Raw genomic sequence first — 25553 nt, 5'->3', positions numbered from 1 at the left:
GAGCAGGCTCAAGGGGCCGAATGGCCTACTCCTGCTCCTATTTCTTATGTTCATATGTAACAAACAAAGCTTTGTTTTCAGTGACCAATTACCTTTCCATATCGCAGCGTCTCATCATATTCACTTTTTTAGTGATTTCGATGAGCACTTTATTGGTCATGAGCCTTGCTTGCTTGCTTCTAACTAAGTTACAATGCGAATTGTGTTTATTGTTCATACTGTGGTCCTTTTTCCCTTCAAACAATGACGATGCTTAAGAAATTTACTGGACAACGTGATTATTGCAGCAATGGCTCTGTTCCAGGGTCTAAGTTTTCTGTTGAATCACAATAATGTGTGCAGTGGCTATTTGATGCAGCGAAATGGAAGGTGCTCCATCTCTTGGTGAAGTAAAGGTACTGGTCCAGTTTAGCAACTCGGATGGCTTTAATTGCAAGAGTGAAGTACAAGTTAACTTTAATTGGATTACTGTCTTTGCTGACAAGTTTGTTGGTGGTTTGAATTTTTTGTTAAAATTTTATATTTTTCAGCTCATTTAATACTTGATGTAGAACCTTGAGGAATTTCAATTTTGCAATGCAGAATCTTCAGTATTAATCTGGTTATTTCAACAAATTACCAAATGATTACATATAACATTTGATCATTAGTGTTCTTTGAGGAGATGGTCTTTGCAGTCTAAATAGGTAAAAGTCATCAGATATTGGAGGAGAGTAATTCTGGCAGTTGGTGAATATTTCTGTAATCCCAGTGCTGATGTACATATTCATGCATAACTGAGTGTTTCTTTTAGTAACAGAAATGAAGAGAAATGGCTGGCGTGGCAGGAGCCAATTTACATGGCGTGATCGCCGACGACACAACCAGCGGAGATATCGAGAACATTATCATCACACGCCAAGTGAATGGTAAACTTTACTTTTTGTTGCTGCACTACAAGGAAGAGTTAGCCTCAAAGTTTGGCATTTTTAGTCAGGCCTTGAAACTATAATTTGTCTGTGTTGATAATGGCCACAATGTCTCACTCCCATTTGGTCAAATCGGTTTCTTAGAATCATACAGCAGAGAAGGAGGCCATTCGACCCATCCTGTCTGTGCCGGCTCTTTGAAAGAGCTCTCCAATGACTTCCACTTTCCTGCTCTTTCCTCATAGCCCTGTAATTTTTTCCCCTTCAAGTATTTCTCCAATTCCCTTTTGAAAGTTACTATTGAATCTGCTTCCACCACTCCGTCGGGCAGTGCATTCTGTTTGAATAAAGAGAGAAATGCATGTTGAGAAAGTATTCTATTCCCTCCTTCCTCTTTTGTGCTGCCCCTCAAACTCAGAGTGTTGGGTTTGAAAGCTGGCCGAGTGCTGAGAGGTTTCCAGCGGTTAACATGCCTCTCACACCCAGGTACCTGGAATCCAGTCAATGTGCTCACTGACTGGGAGGCCAGTCACTTTGTGCATATTCCTTTGTGCTTTAGACTAGAATTGGTTTAGTGCATTACAATGTTTACAACTTGGAGGATTTGAAGCAGTTCTGTGAAGACACAGCACTTATTATTTTCTTCCCTGAATGGATCCTGATGTTTAGGAACCAGGGAGATGATTCTGGTGCTCCAGCGGGTGACTTGAGCCAGCAGCATAGTTCCAGTTCGTCAGCAGCTGAACCAAGCAGCAGTGCTTCAGTGCCAGGCAAGTACATCTTTGACAATAGTTAGTCTTCTTACACCATCTACTAATGATTCAAAGTTATGTATTGCATTCAAAAATTACAGTACCCAAGAATTTGTGTGAAGCATTGTAAATAACACAGAAGAGTGGGAATTAGGCGCTGATCTTAGTTTGGAGCCTATAATGGGTGAGGGAGGGGTTCCCATTGCTGATGGTTGTCTGTTCATTGCTGCTGGACAATGTGCACTTGCAAACTTTGGGCATTCAGGGCACCTTCAACTAGCCTGCTGATACTCACTGGCAAGGTTCACACAAGACACATAGCAACTTGAATCAGATACTAGAGGCCTGCTGGTGTTTGTACAATCCTGTCCTACCAACGCTCAGTGCCCTGGAGGCAAGAGGAAAGCGGAGACAATTGGGTGGGGAAAACAACAACAGCAACTTGCATTTATCTAGCACCTTTAAAGTAGTAAAACGTCCCAAGGCGCTTCACATGAGTTTTATAACACAAAATTTGACACCGAGCCAGATAGATAGAAATTAGGACAGATGACCAAAATTGGTCAAATAGGTAGGTTTTAAGGAGCGTCTTAAAGGAAGAAAGAGAGGTGGAGAGGCTTAGGGAGGGAATTCCAGAGCTTAGGGCCTTGGCAGCTGAAGGTACAGCCACCAATGGTGGGGCAAAGAAAATGGGGGATGCGCAAGAGGCCAGAATTGGAAGAGTGCAGATATCTCGAAGGGTTGGAGGAGGTTACAGAGATGGGGAGAGGCAAGGGCATAGAGAGATTTGAAAACAAGGATGAGAATTTTGAAATTGAGTTGTTGCCAGAGCCAATGGTCGTCAGTGAGCACTTGGGTGATGGGTGAACGGGACTTGGTACGAGTTAGGATACAGGCAGCAGACTTTAGATGACCAGGAGAGCATTTGAATAGTCAAGTCTAGAGATAACAAAGGCATGGATGAGGGTTTCAGCAGCAGATGAGCTGATGCTGGGGTGGAGTCGGGTGATGTTACGGAGGTGGAAATAGGCAGTTTTGGTGATGGAGTGGGTATGTGGTCAGAAGCTCATCTCGGGGGCTTTGTATGACACCAAGGTTGCGAAGAGTCTGGTTCAGCCTCAGACAGATGCTATAGAGACGGATGGAGTCGGTGACTAGGGAACGGAGTTTGTGGTGGCGACCGAAGACAATGGCTTCAGTCTGCCCAATATTTAGTTGGAGGAAATTTCTGCTCATCCAGTACTGGATGTCGGACAAGCAGTCTGATAATTTAGATGTAGATGAGATAGAATTTCTAATAGAAAGAATCTGTGTACTTTACTGAATTTGGATACAACAGAACATTTCTAGATGAAATAATCCTATTATCATTCGATTATTAGTGGAGGTTTTGTTTAAGAATCTTGTACTGTTTACATGTTGGTGCAGTTCTCCTTACGCAGCATTTACAAAAGCATATCAGTGAAACTCCGAGTGATCATTCTCCTTTGCACAATCCGTTAAAGCCACTCGAATACATGTCACTAAGCAATGGAAGACTCCTTCTTTACTCTCTCCAGTCTGGTCATTTTGGAAATGGGTTAAACTTAAAATAAACTTTCTGAAGAATTATAGCATGAAACTGTCTGAGTAATGGATTATCTTTAAGTTAATATTGATTTGTCTTTGCCTGTAATGTAATATTTGTTTGGAACTTTGTATACCAGCTCTGGACATAATGACATTTTGTTGTGATAACAATGTTGTCCATCTTGCAAAGGCTCAAACCCTTGATTGTCAATTCTCTAATAACCATCCAGTTACCCCCTGGGGTGGGGAAGCAAGAGGAGGAAAATGGGGTCTCTTTGGGGTTGAGTTTTCTCCATGATATGAATAAGGATGAGGGATTGGAACCAAGTTGATCCTCTGTGACAGGCGCTGTAGTCTGATGCCTCCCTGAGACAGATCTATAATACACCAGGAAGCTGGTGATTGGCCAACTAACCTATTGATGAGACCGAGGGGGATTAATGTGGCACTGGAGTTAGAATCGTGTCCACTCATCTCCCGATAATCCTGCAACCCAATGTTGTGTCTGCTCGGGTGGTCTTTGCTGGATAAGCAAGAGGCTTATCAGTGCTTTGCTGGCCAGCTGCCCTGTTTTAGCTGGTTAAATCCTGGCAGCACCCCTTGAGGATCACAAAGCCAAGGCTCTCGTCAACATGCCGAGGTTAGCTCAGTGTGTTTTTTTTTACACGTAGAGTGTGCACTCTAACAGGCAAAGGGAACCACATGTGGATTTTGAATTGGTTTAGTCTGGACACTCCAGCATTGTGATGGATTTGCTCACTGTGAGACACCGAGCTGACCAAACCAAACATTGATAATATTTACATCATAACAAGATTCTCACCGATACCCACTGGCAACTGGCTCTGTCCCGTGCACTATTATTACATCGTGGAACTCTCAATCCATTTATATTTGCTAGATAATCTTTTAGTGTATCTGAAACAGAATTTTACCTTCATTGACTTTAGTTCCAGTGATGAAAGAGCTAGTGTAGCACCTATTTAATGCTAAATATTAGCAAAGCAATATCTAACCTCTTATTCAGTGTTGGGTAAAAGATCCCATGGCACTATTTTGAAGAAGAGCAGGGGAGTTCTCCCCGGTGTCCTGGCCAATATTTATCCCTTAACCAACATCACTAAAGCAGATGATCTGGTCATTAACACATTGTTGTTTGTGGGAGCTTGCTGAGAGTAAATTAGCTGCCGTGTTTCCTACATATGGTGTTCCCATTCACCTGCTGCCCTTGTTCATCTAGGTGGTGGCGGTTGTGGGTTTGGAAGGAGCTGCTGAAGAACGACTTGCTGGAGTGCGTCCTGTAGATAATACACACTGCATTAAAACTATGAAGAGGTTCGATCAGGTAGATTTAGAGAGGATGTTTTCATCTTCTGTAGGAAGTGGAGTTCTACTGGGATCGGTGCTGGGACCACGGTTTTTCCACCATTTACACAAACAATTTGGACTCTGGAATCGGAATTACAACATCAACATTTGTGGGTGACACCAAATTGGGGGGTATGGTTCATACTGAGGAGGACTGCGACAAAATTACAAACATAGGATTACATAGGATATACGGCACAGAAACAGGCCATTCAGCCCAGCCAGTCCAAGCTGGCGTTTATGCTCCACTCGAACCTCCTCCCGTCTTTCCTCATCTAAATCTATCAGCATAACCCTCTGTTCCCTTCTCCCTCATATGCTTATCTAACAGACCCAAAAAAATACAAGATGATGTTAACAAATTTGCAGAATAGGCGTGTAAATGCCAAATTAATTTCAATATAGCTAAGTGTGAGCTGGTGCATTTTGGTAGGAGGAATAAGGAGGCCATATACTGCTGGGAAAATAAAAGTGTAAATGAGGTAGAGGCAATGGGATCTGGGGGTGCAGATACACAAATCACTAAAAGCAGCGACACAGGTTAATAAAGCCCTGGGGTTCATTTCTAGAGGAATAGAATTCAAAAGCAGAGAAGTTATGTTAAGCTTGTATGGAACCTTGGTTAGACCACACTTGGAGTACTGTGAACAGTTCTGGTCTCCATATTATAAAAAGGATGTAGAGGCACTGGAGAAGGTGCAAAAAGATTTACAAGGATGATCCCAGAACTCCGAGGGTACAAGTATCAGGAAAGACTGGAGCTCTAATCTCTAGAAAAGAGAAGGTTGAGGGGGTGACCTGCTTGAGGTCTTTAAGATTATGAAGGGGTTCGATAGGGCAGACGTAGAGAAGATGTTTCCACTTGTGGGGAGACCAGAACTGGGGGCCATGAATGCAAGATAGTCACTAATAAATTCAATAGGGAATTCAGGAGAAACTCTTCTACCCAGAGAGTGGTGAGAATGCGGAACTCGCTACCACAGGGAGTGGCTGAAGTGAATAGTATAGATGCATTTTTGGGGAAGTTAAATAAAAATGAGGTTGAAAGGAATAGAGGGATATGTTGATAGGGTGAGATGGAGTAGGGTGGGAGGAGGCTGGTGTGGAGAATAAACACCGACACAAAGCAGTTGGGCCGAATGGTCTGTTTCTGTGCTGGACATTCGATATAATTACAGGCGCTATATAAATGTGAGTGTTTTAGGTATCTTATTTCTAAAGGTTAAAGAGCTAATTGGAATCTTCATGCTTGCCATTCAGTGCCTTGGCAGCAACGTACAGAACGAGAGCAGGGAATCTAAACTCGGAGTCTTTTTTAACAAGATACCTTTTTATCATTACTGAACTTTATATTAAAAAAAACTGTTACAAAAAATTAACAAACATTTTTGTGCTGATTTTTGCACGATTTTTGTTTTAAACTGAGTTTTGATGGTTAGAACTGGGTATCCAGCAGGGTTTCAGTGTTCAGCAATGTAAAGTAGTTAAATGAATGCTTGAAGTATGCTGAGTTACTGCAGGCCTCCACCAGTGTTAAGTTAGCTTCCTCACATGGTCAAAATAACTTTACCAAATCGGTTGTCCAGCATTGTCAGCACTCTCCATTTAAACAGATTTCATAAGAATGGAAATGTGCTAACAAATAACAGCATATTAATGAAGTTCTCTAGTGAAGGATCAGATCTTTGAAAGTCTCCATATTGAATGTATGTCATTTAGTTGCCATCGGTTCTGTCCACCCCGCCCCAAGTTTCCTGGAGACATTGCCTGCTTGCTGGCTCCGATTGTCCAGCACTAATTGCTGTCTTGGTGATGAGACCATTGTTAATCTGTAAGGCTCGACAGTGAGTATTGGGGAACCGTTTGATCGCAGGTTCTATCACTCCACTCTACAGCTACATTCCTTTAAGCTTGAATTTACACGGCAGGAGAGCACAGGATTATTCCTTTTGCTGGTCATTACTCGACAGATTGGTGAGCATAGTCAAAGCACTTCTATGTAGAGAAAAATAAAGAAGCCAATTATTTTTTATCACAGCTGAGCTCGCGGCTGCGTTTCTCAGTGGTCACGTGTACACTTCCAGCGGGGCTCGATGAATAGAGGGTCAGCAGTGGGAATCCTGACTAAATTTATCTCTGCCTCTTCTCCGCACCCTCCAGGAAGTGCTGAAGCCAGTTGTGTAACACTCTCGCTGCCACCCTGAAATCAGTTCCATTAGAATAGATCAAACTTGGGATCTTTCTCCTCTATATGGTTCAGCTATTCACAGTATAAACTTGCAGGACCTTTGAGGAATGCTAAAGCTGGATACCAGCCAGTTGTTGCTAAACTGCATCTGGGGCTGGGCACAGGGTTATTTTTACACCGACAAGTTACCAGCAGCTTGTAAATTCATGGAGGGGGCGGGGTGAAAAAAACCAACCCAGATTCTTGCTAAACGCCCAGATTTACAGTTATCTGCCACCTTGTTATCAAAAGAACAACATGCAGGCACACAATTGCTGGGGGACAAAGCAGCTGGCTTCATCCTTTCCCCACATACAGCGGTTTGATTCTGCTCACCAATCTGGCCTAATGAGCAACTGAATAAATACTCCAGCAATCTCCTGCCACAGAATTCATGATTGATGGAAAATGCCATGATAGTTTTACAGTGGCCTAACTATACAAAATCCTTTGGAAAAAATACAATTTTACCTTGCTTTTTTTTACTTTTCACATTAAATGTACATTTCATAAATCGCCCGCAGACATCTTCACACTCCCCAGATCCAGGCATAACATGGTGCCTCTGCTGTACAGCACACACACATTTTCTAGAGCACTTCTACATACCTTGCTTCAACATTCCAGAATCATACTTTTAAGGAATTTTTCCAGGATCAGGATTCCCTCTATTGAACCATGGAGGTGGACCTCCAGATTCCAGTTATTCAAACCTGCTGTGATACAGTGGGGTCTGCTCTGTATCAGCTGGCCTTGCATTGGGTTAGACGCTGAAACGTTGGCCCCAATATTGACAGGTGGGGAAACCCTGAAATCCCGGGGACACAGGCCTTACTGCAATTATATAGGGCCCTGGTGAGACCACACCTGGAGTATTGTGTACAGTTTTGATCTCCTTACCTAAGGAAGAATATACTTGCCATAGAGGGAGTGCAACTAAGGTACACCAGACTGATTCCTGGGATGGGGGATTGTCCTATGAGGATAGATTGAGTAGACTAAGCCTATATTCTCTAGAGTTTAGAAGAATGAGAGGTGATCTCATTGAAACATTTAAAATTCTTACAGGGCTTGACAGGGTAGATGCAGGGAGGATGTTTCCCCTGGCTGGGGAGTCTAGAACTAGGGGTCACAGTCTCGGGATAAGGGGTTGGCCATTTAGGACTGAGATGAGGAGAAATTTCTTCACACAGAGGGTGGTGAATCTTTGGAATTCTCTACCGTGGAGGGCTGTGGAGGCTCAGTCGTTGAGTATATTCAAGACAGAAGTCGATAGATTTTTGAATATTAAGGGAATCAAGGGATATGGGGATAGTGCAGGAAAGTGGAAATGAGGTAGATCATCAGCCATGATCTCATTGAATGGCGGAGCAGGCTCGAGGGGCCAAATGGCCGACTGCTGCTCCTATTTCTTATGTTCTTGTCTATGTTAACAGCAGGTCCTCTCACGTTTTTTAAAATTTCGTTTCCCGCCTGGCAGCCAGCCAGATTGACAGGCTGGCCGGCGGGAAAACGAGCGGCAGGAGGCTGCAGCCGGAACCTTCACCGGCCAATCGGGAGAGATCAGGGTTTGGGGAGCGGGGGAGAGAGACTGACGATCGGGAGAGATTGGGGCCTGGGGGGCGGGGGAGAGAGAGACTGACGATCAGGAGAGATTGGGGCTTGGGGGGCGGCGGGGAGAGAGACTGACGACCAGGAGAGATTGGGGCTTGGGGGGCGGCGGGGAGAGAGAGAGACTGACGATCGGGAGAGATCGGACCTTGGGGGGCGGGGGGAGAGAGACTGACAGTCGGGAGAGAGCGGGGCTTGGGGGGCCGGGGGGGAGAGAGACCGACAATCGGGAGAGATCGGGGCTTGGGGGGCGGGGGGAGAGAGACTGACGATCGGGAGACATCGGGGCTTGGGGGCGGGGGGGAGAGAGACTGACGATCAGGAGAGATTGGGGCTTGGGGGGCGGCGGGGAGAGAGAGAGACTGACGATCGGGAGAGATCGGACCTTGGGGGGTGGGGGGAGAGAGACTGACAATCGGGAGAGATCGGGGCTGGGGGGGGCGGGGGAAGAGAGAGACTGACAATCGGGAGAGATCGGGGCTTGGGGGGTGGGGGAGAGAGACTGACAATCGGGAGAGATCGGGGCTTGGGGGGCGGGGGGAGAGAGACTGACAATCGGGAGAGAGCGGGGTTTGGGGGGCCGGGGGGGAGAGAGACCGAAAATCGGGAGAGATCGGGGCTTGGGGGGCCGGGGGGGAGAGAGACCGACAATCGGGAGAGATCGGGGCTTGGGGGGCGGGGGGAGAGAGACTGACGATCGGGAGACATCGGGGCTTGGGGGCGGGGGGGAGAGAGACTGACGATCAGGAGAGATTGGGGCTTGGGGGGCGGCGGGGAGAGAGAGAGACTGACGATCGGGAGAGATCGGACCTTGGGGGGCGGGGGAAGAGAGAGACTGACAATCTGGAGAGATCGGGGCTTGGGGGTGGGGGGGAGAGACTGACAATCGGGGGAGATCGGGGCTTGGGGGGTGGGGGGAGAGAGACTGACAATCGGGAGAGATCGGAGCTTGGGGGGCGGGGGGGGAGAGAGAGACTGACGATCAGGAGAGATCGGAGCTTGGGGCGGGGGGGAGAGAGAGACTGACAATCGGGAGAGATCGGGGCCTGGGGGGTGGGGGGAGAGAGACTTGACAATCGGGAGAGATCGGGGCTTGGGGGGCGGGGGGGGGAGATTGACAATCGGGAGAGATCGGGGCTTGGGGGGCGGGGAGAGGGAGACTTACAATCGGGAGAGATCGGGGCTTGGGGGGCGGGGGGAGAGAGATTGACAATCGGGAGAGATCGGAGCTTGGGGGCGGGGGGAGAGAGATTGACAATCGGGAGAGATCGGGGCTTGGGGGGCGGGGGGAGAGAGACTGACAATCAGGAGAGATCGGGGCTTGGGGGGCGGGGGGAGAGAGACTGGCAATCGGGAGAGATCGGGGCTTGGGGAGCGGGGGAGAGAGAGAGACTGACAATCGGGAGAGATCGGGGCTTGGGGGGCAGGGGGAGAGAGACTGACAATCGGGAGAGAGCGGAGCTTGGGGGGCGGGGGAGAGAGAGAGACTGACAATCGGGAGAGATCGGGGCTTGGGGGGCGAGGGGAGAGAGAGACTGACAATCGGGAGCGATCGGGGCTTGGGGGGCAGGGGGAGAGAGAGACTGACAATCGGGAGAGATCGGGGCTGGGGGGGGCGGGGGAAGAGAGAGACTGACAATCGGGAGAGATCGGGGCTTGGGGGGTGGGGGAGAGAGACTGACAATCGGGAGAGATCGGGGCTTGGGGGCGGGGGGAGAGAGACTGACAATCGGGAGAGAGCGGGGCTTGGGGGGCCGGGGGGGGGAGAGACCAAAAATCGGGAGAGATCGGGGCTTGGGGGGCCGGGGGGGAGAGAGACCGACAATCGGGAGAGATCGGGGCTTGGGGGGCGGGGGGAGAGAGACTGACGATCGGGAGACATCGGGGCTTGGGGGCGGGGGGGAGAGAGACTGACAATCGGGAGAGATCGGGGCTTGGGGGGTGGGGGGAGAGAGAGACTGACAATCGGGAGAGATCGGGGCTTGGGGGGTGGGGGGAGAGAGAGACTGACAATCTGGAGAGATCGGGGCTTGGGGGGTGGGAGAGAGAGACTGACAATCTGGAGAGATCGGGGCTTGGGGGGTGGGGGAGAGAGACTGACAATCGGGAGAGATCGGGGCTTGGGGGGTGGGGGGAGAGAGACTGACAATCGGGAGAGATCGGAGCTTGGGGGGTGGGGGGAGAGAGACTGACAATCGGGAGAGATCGGAGCTTGGGGGGCGGGGTGGGAGAGAGAGACTGACAATCGGGAGAGATCGGGGCCTGGGGGGCGGGGGGAGAGAGACTTGACAATCGGGAGAGATCGGGGCTTGGGGGGCGGGGGGGGAGATTGACAATCGGGAGAGATCGGGGCTTGGGGGGCGGGGAGAGAGAGACTGACAATCGGGAGAGATCGGAGCTTGGGGGGCGGGGGAGAGAGACTGACGATCGGGAGAGATCGGGGCTTGGGGGGCGGGGGAGAGAGACTGACAATCGGGAGAGATCGGGGCTTGGGGGGCGGGGGGAGAGAGAGATTGACAATCGGGAGAGATCGGGGCCTGGGGGGCAGGGGGAGAGAGACTGACAATCGGGAGTGATCGGGGCTTGGGGGGTGGGGGAGAGAGACTGACAATCGGGAGAGATCGGAGCTTGGGGGGCGGGGGAGAGAGACTGACAATCGGGAGAGATCGGAGCTTGGGGGGCGGGGAGAGAGACTGACGATCGGGAGAGATCGGGACTTGGGGGGGCGGGGGAGAGAGACTGACATTCGGGAGAGATTGGGGCTTGGGGGGTGGCGGTGGGGGGAGAGAGACTGACAATCGGGAGAGATCGGGGCTTGGGGGGCGGGGGAGAGAGAGACTGACAATCGGGAGAGATCGGAGCTTGGGCGGAAGGGGGAGAGAGACTGACAATCGGGAGAGATCGGGGCTCGGGGGACGGGGGAGAGAGAGAGACTGACAATCGTGAGATCGGGGCTTGGGGGGCGGAGGGAGAGAGACTGACAATCGGGAGAGATCGGGGCTTGGGAGGCGGGGGGAGAGAGACTGACGATCGGGAGAGATCGGGGCTTGGGGGGCAGGGGGGCAGACTGACGATCGGGAGAGATCGGAGCTTGGGGCGCTGGGGGGGGAGAGAGACCGAAAATCGGGAGAGATCGGGGCTTGGGGGGCATGGGGGCACACAGACGATCGGGAGAGATCGGAGCTTGGGGGGCGGGGAGAGAGAGACTGACAATCGGGGGGGGGGGGGAGAGAGCGACTGACAATCGGGAGACATCGGGGCCTGGGGGCAGGGGGAGAGACTGACAATCGGGAGAGATCGGGGCTTGTGGGGCGGGTGGAGACTGACAATTGGGAGAGATCGGGGCTTGGGGGGCGGGGAGAGAGAGACTGATGATCGGGAGAAATCGGAGCTTGGGGGCGGGAGGAGAGAGACTGACAATCGGGAGAGATCGGAGCTTGGGGAGGCGGAGGAGAGAGACTGACGATCGGCGAGATCGGGGCTTGGGGGGCGGGGGGGAGAGAGGCTGACAATCGGGAGAGATCGGGGCTTGGGGGCGGGGAGAGAGAGACTGACGATCGGAGAGATCGGGGCTTGGGGGGGGCGGGGGAGAGAGACTGACAATCGGGAGAGATCGGGGCACGTGGGGGGAGAGAGACTGACAATCGGGAGAGATCGGGGCACGTGGGGGGAGAGAGACTGACAATCGGGAGAGATCGGGGCACGTGGGGGGAGAGAGACTGACAATCGGGAGAGATCGGGGCACGTGGGGGGAGAGAGACTGACAATCGGGAGAGATCGGGGCACGTGGGGGAAGAGAGACTGACATTCGGGAGCGATCCGGGCTTGGTGGGCGGGGGGAGGGGAGCCTGGCAATCGGGAGGGAAATATCGGGGGTTGAGGGGTGGAGTCGCCCAATGACGGGCAGGTGGAGATCAGGGGCTGGGGGGCCAAGGGTCTCCGTTCATGCCAACGAGGAGAGGCCGCCTTCGACAAAGTTTATTTGAGTGTCGAAGGGGAAGACTCCTGCTCCTCCTGGCCCACAAGCAGTGCTATAAAAAGCACTTGCCTTCTGCAGCTGGCTCCTCCCGTCAGCATTTCGCTGCCAGGTTTCCTGAGCCCTGGTAAATCCGGCCGGCAACTGTTCAAGTTAAATCAGGCACCCAACTGCAACCTTGCAACCTGCCGCCGTAAAAATAACGGCAGGAGAGTACGCAATAGGTTAGGGACACGTTCCCCGATTTTAAATTTTTAACCACCAACCCCCTCTCGCCTATTGTGGGTGGTGGGAGGGGCGTTTAATAGCGAGGCTATCATGCACAGATTTGGATAGCTGCCATTAATACTGTTCCTTTCGTAGAATTATACGGCACAGATGGAAGCCATTCGGCCCACCGTGCCTGTGCTGGCTCTCTGAAAGAGCTATCCAATCAGTCCCACTGCCCTCCTCTTTCCCTATAGCCCTGCAATTTTCTCCTCTTCAGGTATTTCTCCAATTCTCTTTTGAAAGTTACTATTGACTCTGCTCCCACCACAGATCGTTCCAGATCACAACAACTTGTTACGAAATTTGTTTTTCCTCATCTCGCCTCTGGTTCTTTTGCCAATTACCTTAAATCTGTGTCCTCTGGTTACATTTCCTTCTCCCACTGGAAACAGTTTCTCCCGATTTACTCTATCAATGCTCTTCATGATTTTGAACACCTCTATAAAATCTTCTCTTCACCTTCTCTGCTCTAAGAGGAACAACCCCAGCTTTTCCAGTCTCTCCACATAACTGAAGCCTATCATCCCTGGTACCATGCCAGTAAATCTCCTTTTTTTTAAATTCATTGATGGGATGTGGGCGTCGCTGGCTAGGCCTGCATTTAGTGCCCATCCCTAATTGCCCTTGAGAAGATGGTGGTGAGCCGCCTTCTTGAACCGCTGCAGTCCATATGGTGTAGGTACACCCACAATGCTGTTCGGAAGGGAGTTCCAGGATTTTGGCCCATCGACAGTGAAGGAACGGCGATACAGGTCCAAGTCAGGATGGTGTGTGGCTTGGAGGGGAACTTGTAGGTGGTGATGTTCCCATGCATCTGCTGCCCTTGTCCTTCTAAGTGGTAGAGGTCGCGGGTTTGGAAGGTGCTGTTGAAGGAGCTTTGGCGAGTTGCTGCAGTGCATCTTGTAGATGGTACACACTGCAGCCACAGTGCGCCGGTGGTGGAGGGAGTGAATGTTGAAGGTGGTGGATGGAGTGCCAATCAAGCGGGCTGCTTTATCCTGAATGGTGTCGAGCTTCTTGAGTGTTGTTGGAGCTGCACTCATCCAGGCAAGTGGAGAGTATTCCATCACACTCCTGACTTGTGCCTTGTAGATGGTGGAAAGGCTTTGGGGAGTCAGGAGGTGAGACACTCGCCGCAGAATTCCCAGCCTCTGGCCTGCTCTTGTAGCCACAGTATTTATATGGCTGGTCCAGTTCAGTTTCTGATCAATGGTAACCCCCAGGATGTTGATAGTGGGGGATTCAGCGATGGTAATGCCATTGAATGTCAAGGGGAGATGGTTAGAGTCTCGCTTGTTGGAGATGGTCATTGCCTGGCACTTGTGTGGTGCGAATGTTACTTGCCACTTGTCAGCCCTCTCTCTGCACCCTCTCTAAGGCCTTGATATCCTTCCTAAAGTGCGGTGCCCAGAATTGGACACAATACTCCAGCTGGGGCCTAACCAGTGTTTATAAAGGTTCATCATAACTTCCTTGCTTTTGTACTCTGTTCCTCTATTAATAAAGCCAAGAATCCCATCTGCTCTTTTAACAGCCTCTCAACTTGTCCTGCCACCTTCACCGATTTGTGTACGTACACCCCCAGGTCTCTCTGTTCCTGCACCCCCTTTAAAATTGTACCCTTTAGTTCATATTGCCTCTCCTCGTTCTTTCTACCAAAATGTTCCACTTCACACCTCGCTGCGTTAAATTGTATCTGCCATGTATCTGCTTATTTCTCCAGTCTGTCTATACCCTCTTTTGTTGCCATTTCTCGGCCAGTTTTCCATTCCTTCAATGATCCCATTGAAACTACCAGGGTGTCCTGAGGACATTGATGTAATACAATGAGGTTTGAAAAGCTGTGCGTATTTAGATGTGGAAGTGTCCATGCCATTTAGTAATGGGTAATATGTTTTTTTTAAATTAGAGCTGCCTGGATTTTACTATGATCGAGAAAAGAACAGATATTTTCGGATATTACCTGGCCATAACAATTGTAACCCTCTTACTTGGGAGATAATTAAACAAAAGGAAATGGAAGAAAGGCGATTGAAGATGTTGGAGGAGGATGCTCAAACTATGGTAACTGAATATTTTGACTTGTAGTTTTACAAAGTGGCTCTGTGAAACTATAGAGATATGATGTATGGTTTGGGGTTTTTTCTCTAACTATTGCCAGGTGGTGAGTCCTACACGCCCCACTGGCACAGAGTGTGTCTTTACCTGAGGCAGAAATTCTCTTTACCAACTGACCTATTGGGGACCTTTCAAAGAAAAACTGGAGTGTGACTGTCCACTGAAGCCTGATCATCAGAGTGCTAACTTTTGTGTTTTACACAGAGGGTGGCTAGAATGGGTATGGACTTTACTACACTTCTACAAAAAAGACGCTTTGGACTAATGAACTCGGAATCATATCTCCGGTAAGTAGGTTATATTAAAACAATTTACATAGTATAACATAGTATTTACAGCACAGAAACAGGCCATTCGGCCCAACTGGTCCGTGCCGGTGTTTATGCTCCACACGAGCCTCCTCCCACCCTACGTCCTTTAACCCTGTCAGCATAACCTTCTATTCCTTTCTCCCCTATGTGCTTATCTAGCTTCCCCTGAAATGCATCTATGAAAAATCTTTGTGTCTGTTTCATAAATTTGAATAAATGTGCATTGCTTTAAGTGATAGAGTATTGCCCCATTGAACAACTGGACACTGGAAAGAAAATATTCACACTGCTGTGAACTGCCCTCCTTTTTAAATCCTTGTTCTTTGCTCATGTTTGCCCCTTTATCCAATTTTCTTGTGCTTTTCTTCTTGCTGTTTCCTGGCTGTCCTTGAATTGGCATTGTTAAACCAATAGTTTCAGCATCTTTCAAAGTCTTTAGCCTCTGATTGTGGTGCTGTATTCCCCTAACTGGTAAGAAGCATGAAAGAACTTGTTCTTCTCACATCTCTCGGGACATTCTGAAGGAGGGTCATGGCTGTGTTACTGGACTAACAATGCAAAGAACGCGAGGTCAGATCCCACCATGGCAGTTTGAGAATTTCAATTCCGTTTTTTAGAAAACAAATCTGGAAATAAAAGCTGGTATCAGTGAAAGTGACTGAAGCTGTCGGATTGTTGTAAAAATCCCACTGGTTCCCGAATGTCCTTTCAGTGAAGGAAACCTGCCGACCTTGCTTGGCCTGGACTCTTGTCCCATACCAACGTGGTGGAATGTTAACTGCCTGAATTGGCCCAGCAAGACACTCGGCTGTATTAAGCCACTACTCCGGGCCCACCATCACCTTCCCGGAGAATTCCAGCCTTGCCAGCAATGCCCACAGCCGCGGAATAAATATTTTAAAACGTCACATACTTTGAACGGCGATTATTACTGATGCATAGCTGATGAGTATCCAGTTCATGTGTTTTGGTGATGTTGGTTGAGGATTGGCCGCTGTGCTAGGAGAACTCCCTGCTGTTGTTCTAATAATACCATGGGATCTGAACTGGGGCTTTCGCACTCATCCGAACAACAGTGCCTCCAACAATACAATATTCCATGCTGTACTGTAATGTCTAGGATGAGATGGCTGACAGATTGTGTAGAATGGGCCTATACTCTCTGGAGTTTAGAAGAATGAGAGGTGATCTCATTGAAACATACAAGATTCTGAGGAGGATTGACAGGGTAGATGCTGAGAGGTTGTTTCCCCTGGCTGGAGTGTCTAGAACTGGGGGGCATAGTCTCAGGATAAGGGGTCGGTCAGTTAGGACTGAGATGAGGAATTTCTTCACTCAGAGGTTTGTGAATCTTTGGAATTCTCTGCCCCAGAGGGCGGTGAATGCTGAGTCTTTCAGTATATTCAAAGCTGAGATATAGATTTTTGGACTCCAGGGGAATCAAGGGATATGGAGATAGGGCAGGAAAGTGGAGTTGAGGTCGATGATCAGCCATGATCTTATTGAATGGCGGAGCAGGCTCAAGGGGCCGTATGGCCTACTCCTGCTCCTAATTCTTATGTCTGCTTAGATCTGAGTGAGGCTTGAAGCCACAATGTTGTGACTGTGAGATGAGAGTGTTCATAGAGTCATAGAGTTATACACCACAGAAAGAGGCCCTTTGGCCCATCGTGTCTGCGCCGTCCATCAACCCCTGTCCAATCTAATCCCATTTTCCAGCATTTGGTCCATAGCCTTGTATGCAATGGCATTTCAAGTGCTCATCCAAATGCTTCTTGAATGTTGTGAGGGTTCCTGCCTCTACCACCCCTTCAGGCAGTGAGTTCCAGACTCCAACCACCTCCTCAAATCTCCTGCCCCTTACCTTGAATCTATGCCCCCTTGTTATTGACCCCCCTACTAAGGGGAAAAGTTCCTCTTTATCTACCCTATCTATGACCCTCATCATTTTGTACACCTCAATCAGGTCCCCCCTCAGCCTTCTTTGCTCCAAGGAAAACAACCCCAGCCTGTTTAGTCTTTCTTCATAGCTGAGGCGCTCCATCCCAGGTAACATCCTGGTGAATCTCCTCTGCACCCTCTCCAAAGCAATCACATCCTTCCTATAGTGAGGCGACCAGAACTGCACACAGTACTCCAGCTGTGGCCTTACCAGCGTTTTGTACAGCTCCATCATAACCTCCCTGCTCTTATATTCTATGCCTCGGCTAATGAAGGCAAGTATCCCATATGCCTTTTTAACCACCTTATCTACCTGTTCCGCTGCCTTCAGGGATCTATGTACATGTACACCAAGGTCCCTCTGTGCTTCCTAGGGCCCTACCACTCATTGTGTATTCCCTTGCCTTATTTGTCCGTCCAAAATGCATCACCTCGCACTTTTCAGGGTTAAATTCCATTTGCCACTTTTCCGCCCACCTGTCCAACGCGTTTATATCGTCCTGTAGCCTGAGGCTTTCCTCCTCGCAATTTACCACCCCACCAATTTTCGTGTCATCTGCGAACTTACTGATCATACCTTTTACATTCTCACCCAAATCATTTATGTAGATCATAAACAGCAAGGGACCCAGCACCGATCCCTGAGGTACCCCACTGGACACAGGCTTCCAGTCACAAAAGCAACCTTCGACCATCACCCTCTGCCTCCTGCCACTCAGCCAGTTTAGGATCCAACGTGCTAAGGCACCCTGGATCCCATGGGCTCTTACCTTCTTGACCAGTCTCCTATGCGGGACTTTGTCAAAAGCCTTACTGAAGTCCATGTATACCACATCCACAGCATTTCCCTCATCCACACACCTTGTCACCCCCTCGAAAAATTCAATCAGATTGGTCAGACATGATTTACCCTTGACAAAGCCATGCTGACTATCCCCGATTAATCCTTGCCTCTCCAAGTGGAGACTAATTTTGTCCCTCAGAATTTTTTCCAATAATTTCCCTACCACAGATGTTAGGCTCACTGGCCTGTAATTCCCTGGTTTATCCCTGCTACCCTTCTTGAATAATGGTACTACGTTAGCTGTTCTCCAGTCCTCTGGTACATCCCCTGTGGCCAGAGAGGTTCTGAAAATTTGTGTCAGAGCCCCTGCAAGCTCCTCCTTTGCCTCACACAGCAGCCTGGGATACATCTCGTCCGGGCCTGGGGATTTATCCACTTTTTGGCCTGCTAAAACCGCTAGTACCTCCTCCCTCTCGATGCTAATATGTTCAAGTATATCACAGTCCCCTTGCCCGATTTCTATGTCTACATCGTCTTCCTCCATAGTGAACACAGATGCAAAAAATTCATTTAAAACCCCGCCTACATCATCTGGCTCTACACACAGATTGCCACTTTGGTCCCTAATGGGCCCTACCCTTTCCCTGGTTATCCTCTTGCCCTTAATATACTTATAAAACATCTTAGGATTTTCCTTTATTTTGCTCGCCAGTGTTATTTCATGGCCCCTCCTCGCTCTCCTAATTTCTTTTTTAAGTATGCCCCTGCACTTTTTATACTCCTCTAGGGCTTCCTCCGTCTTTAGTCTTTTGTAACTGCCAAAAGCCCCCCTTTTTTTCCTAATGCATTTTTGTATATCCCTTGTCATCCAAGGTTCCCTTTGCTTGTTGGTACCACCCTTGACCTTTACGGGAACATGTTGGCGTTGTACTCTCTCTATTTCCCTTCTGAAAGTCTCCCACTGCTTTGATGTGGATTTTCCTATAAGTAGCTGCTCCCAGTCCACTTTGGCCAGATCCGGCCTTATCATATTAAAATCGGCCTTCCCCCAATTTAGAACCGTTATTTCCGGGCCGTCTTTGTCTTTTTCCATGACCACCTTAAATCTCACCGAATTGTGGTCACTGTCGCCAAAATGCTCTCCTACTGACACTTCCACCACTTGCCCGGCTACATTCCCTAGAACTAGATCCAGTACCGCCCCCTCTCTTGTAGGACTTTCTACACGCTGACTCAAAAAGCTCTCCTGGATGCACTTTAAGAATTCTGCACCCTCTAAGCCTTTCACACTCTGACTATCCCAATTAATATTGGGGAAGTTGAAATCCCCCACTATTATTACCCTATTATTTTCGCAGTTCTCTGAGATTTGCCTACATATCTGTTCCTCTATCTCCCCCTGACTGTTTGGGGGCCTATCGTACACTCCCAGCAAAGTGCTTGCCCCCTTTTTGTTTTTAGGTTCTACCCATATGGCCTCATTAGAGGAACCCGCTAATATATCATTCCTCCTTACAGCAGTAATTGACTCCTTAATTAATATTGCAACACCCCCTCCCCTTTTACACCCCCCTCTGTCTCGCCTGAAGATTCTATACCCCGGAATATTGAGCTGCCAGTCCTGACCCTCCCTCAACCATGTCTCCGTGATAGCAACAATATCGTACTCCCATGTGTTCAACAACAACTTCAGTTCATCCACCTTATTTGCAAGACTCCTTGCATTAAAATAAATGCCTTCCAGCCTTGCCATATTCCCTTTTGCCTTCACATATTTGCTCTGCCTTCCCAGCTGACTTGTTTTTTCCTCCGTATTTGGCTGTAATTCACCCCCTACTATAGCTCCACTCTGTATCCCATCCCCCTGCCAAGTTAGTTTAAACCCCCCCCAACAGTGCTAGCAAACCTCCCCGCAAGGATATTGGTCCCCCTCTGGTTCAGGTGTAAACCGTCCGACTTGTACAAGTCCCACCTTTCCCAGAAGCAGACCCAGTGATCCAGGAAACTAAAGCCCTCCCTCCTGCACCAACTCTTTAGCCACGCATTCATCTGCTCTATCTTCCTATTCCTATACTCACTGGCACGTGGCACCGGGAGTAATCCAGAGATTACAACCTTTGAGGTCCTGCTCTTTAATCTTCTACCTAGCTCCCTAAATTCTTGCTGCAGGACCTCATCCCTCTTTTTACCTATGTCGCTGGTACCAATGTGGACCACGACCTCTGGCTGTTCGCCCTCCCCCTCCAGAATGCCCTGCAGCCGCTCAGTGACATCCTTGACCCTGGCACCAGGGAGGCAACAAACCATCCTGGATTCACATCTACGGCCACAGAAACGCCTATCTGTTCCCCTTACTATAGAATCCCCTACCACTATTGCTCTCCCACTCTTTTTCCTCCCTTCCTGGGCAGCAGGAGCACCCCCAGTGCCAGGAAGTTGGCTGCTGCTGTCTTCCTCTGGTAAGTCATCCCCCTCAACAGTATCCAAAGCGGTATACCTGGTTGGAAGAGGGATGGCCACAGGGGTCTCCTGCACTACCAGCCTACTTCTATTGTTCCGCCTGGTGGTCACCCATTTCCCTTCTGCCTGTGCAGCCCTACCCTGCGGTGTGACCAACTCACTGTACGAGTAATTCGCGACCCTCTCAGCATCATGAATGCTCCACAACCCATCCACCCGCAGCTCCAGCGCCGCAAAACGGCCCGTTAGTAGCTGCAGCTGGATGCATTTCTGGCACACGTGTTGGTCAGGGACACTGGCAGCGTCCCTGAATTCCCACATAGAGCAAGAGGAGCACATCACTGGGCTGGGCTCTCCTGGCATGACCTACCCCTTTAATCAATTTAAATTAACTTCGTTCAATACCACCAGCAAAGTAAGCCTTACCTGGTCTCTGGAGCCCTTTGTAGGCCCGCTCTACCGCTGAAGCACCCGCCGAAGCTCTGAGGCCTTGCCTCACCTGACTCACCCAACTCTCAGCACTCTGTTGAAAATCGCACTCAGTGCAAAATCGCACTTCAAAGCCTGTTTTTATAGGCCCTGAAACAAAGACTTGCTGAGCTGAGCCCAGCTACAGGAGAACCAGGTTAACCAGATTTCTCCAGTTTCCCTTGTTAACTGCCTTCAGCTGCTCTGAGTTGTAGGACTTGTTTATCCCTTTTTAACCCTGCTTAAAGCTGGGAAATTTAGATTTTATCGACTGAGCCAAGCTGACACGACTGCCTATGGAGTAAGGTCCACAGCACTGCTCCATCTGCTACTTGGCGCACCGTGAGAATTACTCAGTGAGCAGCCAGTCAGCCACTGGGGAAGTGGGACTCGGGCGTGGGAAATATGTGTGACTGAGAGAAAGTTCACAGAATCACAGAAACCCCACAGTGCAGATAGAGGCCATTTCGGCCCATCGAGCCTGCACCGACACATATCCCACCTGATCCCCGTAACCCCTGCACCAACACATATCCCACCCTATCCCCGTAACCCCACGTATTTAATCCCCCTAACACTAAGGGTCAATTTATCATAGCCAATCAACCTAACCCGCACATCTTTGGCCTGTGGGAGGAAACCAGAGCACCCGGAGGAAACCCACGCAAACACGGGGAGAATGTGCAAACTCCACACAGACAGTCACCCAAGGCCGGATTCGAACCCGGGTCCCTGGCGCTGTGAGGCAACAGTGCTAACCACTATGCCACCGTGCTGCATTCTTTAATTAGTTACAGGAGAATTGTTAGGAAGGAGGCGTCAAAAGGACTCCACAGGGCTGTAAATGCTAACCTCGACTCGGGTGGTATATTTTTAACCATCCTGTTCTCTGACCAGAAGTCCAAGACCTGGAACCTCATCTGCTGACTGGCTCAGTGGGTGAATACACAGACGAGTGTGGTCAGACAGACCAGGGAAGTCCCAGATTTTCTCCTTACTCTGTGCTAAGTTGGCTCATTTCAGCTGGGACTGAAGTTGGGTGCCACAATTGCTCTTCGAGCCCCTGGGAGGAAAACAATGTGGGTGCCCACGCCTGATGGCTCTCAGTGACGAATGCCCTGTGTCAGCTGAGAACACCATTGGACTTGCCTGTAATCTCTCTCTCTTTACCTGCCCCCAAACTCACAGTGCTCTCTGCTGCCAACACCTACGATAGGATGCATCCCATCTGGACCGGGTGACTTTTCTACCAAGAGCTCTGCCATGCTTTTTAGTACCTCCCCTTTATTTATTTTTATCCTATCCAATTTCTCTGCCCCCTCCTCCTTTGCTACATTGGCAGCATCCTCTTGTCTAGTGAAGACCGATGCATCGTACTGATTTAGTAACTCAGCCTCCACAAGAAGATCCCTAATCAGTCCCATCCTTCCTTTGACTGTCCTTTTACTCGTTTTATGTTTATAAAAGATTTTAGTGTTCCCAATTATGTTACCCACCAATCTTTCCTCCTACACTCTCTTTGCCCCTCTTTACTTCAGTTTTCCTTTGCACTCTAATTATGAATTAATTTTCCTGGTTCTGGCAACGCTTCTCATGGCCAGTAAAAGCACCCAGCCCCTCTAAGGTGAGCGCCTGATGTGAAAAAGCTTACTCCTTGAGTTCATTATACTGAGGTTTGACAGTAATCCTTAAATATCTTTTTATAACTATTTCCCCCCCCCCCCCCCCCCCCCAATCATTTACAGGCTTGTTCATGAACTCAAGGTCAGCAGGATGAGAAGGAATCAACCCGAGGTTCAGAGTTCAGATTCTTCCAGTACAAGCAATTTCAAAATGATTTTAGTAAGTGTGAGAACTGAAATGATTGTTTTTGCATGTTAGTTCATCAACGTGTGACAAAGCTGTGATCATTGGAAGGTGCTAATGATTATTTCTTGTATCTGTTTCCATCTTTGTTATAACACTAAACGTCAGCTAACATTAAACGTCAGCTAATAACGTGCTATTCGGCTGCTTCGATCGGCATCGATATCGTTGGGGATTGGATCAGGCGTTACCTATTGGTTTAGGCCTGTCCTGTTCTACATCACGGCACTTTGAAGTTAGCATTTTAATTCTGTATATGTGGATGGAAGAGTGTTCGTTGAGAGAATGTTATTGGCAGAGTCGTGTCTTATAGATGAGTGGATCACATTCTATAAAATAATATAACAGTGGTGTGATGCAGCAGTTTGGAAGTAATATAGTTCTAGGGGGAGAAATTGAGTCACATCCAGTGCCCTAGAAAGATTAGCACCCCCACAGCCGAAATTGAGTGGTAGCACTTCAAGAGGGAAGCGGGGTGCTACTGGAAACGCCCCGCCTCCCTCTTGGGGTGCTGCGAGGGAATATCGCGGCGCTACGTTCCGTAGCGCCACGCCGAGGTATTGCAGGCCTTCCTCCCCTTCTTAAAGGGGAGGGGCCTTGCGCAGCACAACCCGGGCCCAGCTGGGCCACCGGGGATCGGAGTGCCGGCAAAAGAGCCCGGCACTCGAGAAGTGCCGGGCTCACGGAGCGCAGCCAGCACTCCGCAAGGGTTGGGGGGGGGGGGGGGGGGGGCGGATCAGAAGGCCGGGGAGGGGAGCGGAGGCAGGTGCTGGCAGGTGGCCAGCAACAAAAATGGCCGCCCAGCACCTCGCCTTTAATTAGTGCCGCCCCGGCCACAGGTAGGCCCCCCTGACCCCATCAGACATAGCGTCCGGCGGTAAGTCAGGGGCCACTTCCAAAGATCGCGGCCGGGGCGTTGCGCGCAGTGATGACGTCATCGCCAGCGGCACAGCGCCGCGGGGCGCTAACGGTTACCGCCGCTAACCTCCTGCTGTATTTCACGGGAGGAGCTGGTGATGTCGCGCCTGGACGCTAGTTGCTTTGCGCCCTCTTAGGGTGCTAACTGGAGCCGCAAAGCAACCGAATTTTCCCCCCCCTAATCTTTAAAAAAGTAGATCTGGGTAACTGTAGGCCCATTAGTTTGACATCGGTAATAGGGAAGATTCTCGAGGGAATCATTAGGGATGCAATAGATTACTACTTAGACAGAGAAGCACATATCAGCGACTCCCAATATGGCTTCAAAAATAGAATGTCCTTTTCTCCCTAACTTGATTGCACTTTTGAAGAAGTCACGAAGGTGCTGGATGAGGGAAGCCCAGTAGACATTGTCTGCCTAGACTTGCAAAAAGCTTTGGATAAGTTAGCGCACGAGATGCTTCTCTCCAAGATTGAAGTCTCCAGTATTGATGGCAATTTACGCAGCTGGATTGGGAATTGTCTGCAAGGCCTTTAGGCAGGAAGTGGTTGGAGGTGGATTGGGATCTGTTTGGAGACCAGGGATCGGCATTGGCACCGTTGCTCTTTACTATTTTTATTAATGATCTGGATGGAGGTGTTGGGGGCACGATTTGCAAGGGTTTTTTAAAAATTCGTTCCTGGGATGTGGGCCTCGCTGGCAAGGCCAGCATTTAATGCCCATCTCTAGTTGCCTATGAGAAGGTGGTGGTGAGCCGCTTTCTTGAACCGCTGCAGTCCGTGTGGTGAAGGTACTCCCACAGTGCTGTTAGGGAGGGAGTTCCAGGATTTTGACCCAGTGACGATGAAAGATCGGCGATATACTTCCAAGTCAGGATGGTGTGTGACTTGGAGGGGAACTTGGAGTTGGTGCTCTTGTCTTTCTAGGTGGTAGAGGAGATTTACCAGGATGATCCCAGGGATGAGGGACTTCAGTTATGTGGATTGACTGGGGAAGCTGGGGTTGTTCTCCTTAGAGCAGAGAAGATTAAGAGGAGATTTGATGGAGGTGTTCAAAATCATGAATGGTTTTGATAGAGTGAATAAGGAGAAACTGTTTCCAGTGGCAGAAGGGTCGGTAACCAGAGGACACAGATTTGAGGTAATTGGCAAAAAGAGACAGAGGCAAGAATTTTTCTTAAGCAGCGAGTTGTTGTGACGGTGGCATAGTGGTTAGCACTGTTGCCTCACAGCGCCAGGGACCCGGGTTTAAATCCGGCCTCGGGTGACTGTCTGTGTGGAGTTTGCACATTCTCCCCGTGTTTGCGTGGGTTTTCTCCGGGTGCTCCGGTTTCCTCCCACAGTCCAAAGATGTGCGGGTTATCACAGAAATCACAGAAACCCCACAATGCAGATAGAGGCCATTTCGGCCCATCGAGCCTGCACCGACACATACCCCACCCAATCCCCGTAACCCCTACACCAACACATATCCCACCCTATCTCCGTAACCCCACACATTTTAATCCCCCTAACACTAAGGGTCAATTTATCATAGCCAATCAACCTAACCTGCACATCTTTGGACTGTGGGAGGAAACCGGAGCACCCGGAGGAAACCCACGCAAACACGGGGAGAATGTGCAAACTCCACACAGACAGTCACCCGAGGCCGGATTCGAACCCGGGTCCCTGGCGCTGTGAGGCAACAGTGCTAACCACTATGCCACCGGTTAGGTTGATTGGCCATGATAAAAATTGACCCTTCGTGTTAGGGGGGATTAAATACGTGGGGTTACGGGGATAGGGCTTGGGTGGGATGGCTGTCGGTGTAGGGACCGGGTGCTAGGGTTTGGATGATCAGCCATGATCTCGTTGAATGACGGAGCAGGCTCGAAGGGCCGAATGGCCTACTCCTGCTCCTATCTTCTATGTTTCTATGATCTCGAATGCGCTGCCTGAAAGGGTGGCGGAAACCGATTCAATAATAACTTTCAAAAGGGAGTTGGATAAATACTTGAAGGGAA

General features: G+C 49.4%; 1 protein-coding gene across 3 annotated transcripts in view; it reads left to right on the top strand.

Annotated features, from left to right (window-relative positions):
• The first annotated feature begins 547 nt into the window (after nt 1-547).
• wdr21 (WD repeat domain 21) overlaps nt 548-25553 on the top strand; it is a 77952-nt gene continuing 52946 nt past the window's right edge. The window contains exons 1-5 of one of the 3 annotated variants that reach the window (XM_086003858.1): nt 548-908; nt 1578-1678; nt 14591-14745; nt 15004-15086; nt 22509-22605. In XM_086003858.1, the coding sequence (XP_085859984.1) occupies nt 802-908; nt 1578-1678; nt 14591-14745; nt 15004-15086; nt 22509-22605 (543 nt within the window). In that variant the 5' untranslated portion in view covers nt 548-801. Of the gene's footprint in view, nt 909-1577; nt 1679-4468; nt 4575-14590; nt 14746-15003; nt 15087-22508; nt 22606-25553 lie in introns of those variants that run through there. The other 2 variants (XM_086003857.1, XM_086003859.1) reach the window with 2 other exon arrangements.

The sequence above is a fragment of the Somniosus microcephalus genome, chromosome 12 (assembly GCF_052327205.1).
Source record: "Somniosus microcephalus isolate GS21.2 chromosome 12, FLI_Smic_1.0, whole genome shotgun sequence".
In the NCBI taxonomy this organism is placed as follows: domain Eukaryota; kingdom Metazoa; phylum Chordata; class Chondrichthyes; order Squaliformes; family Somniosidae; genus Somniosus; species Somniosus microcephalus.
Note: the sequence above shows the minus strand (reverse complement) of the source record. Positions and strands in the feature narration are given on the sequence as shown.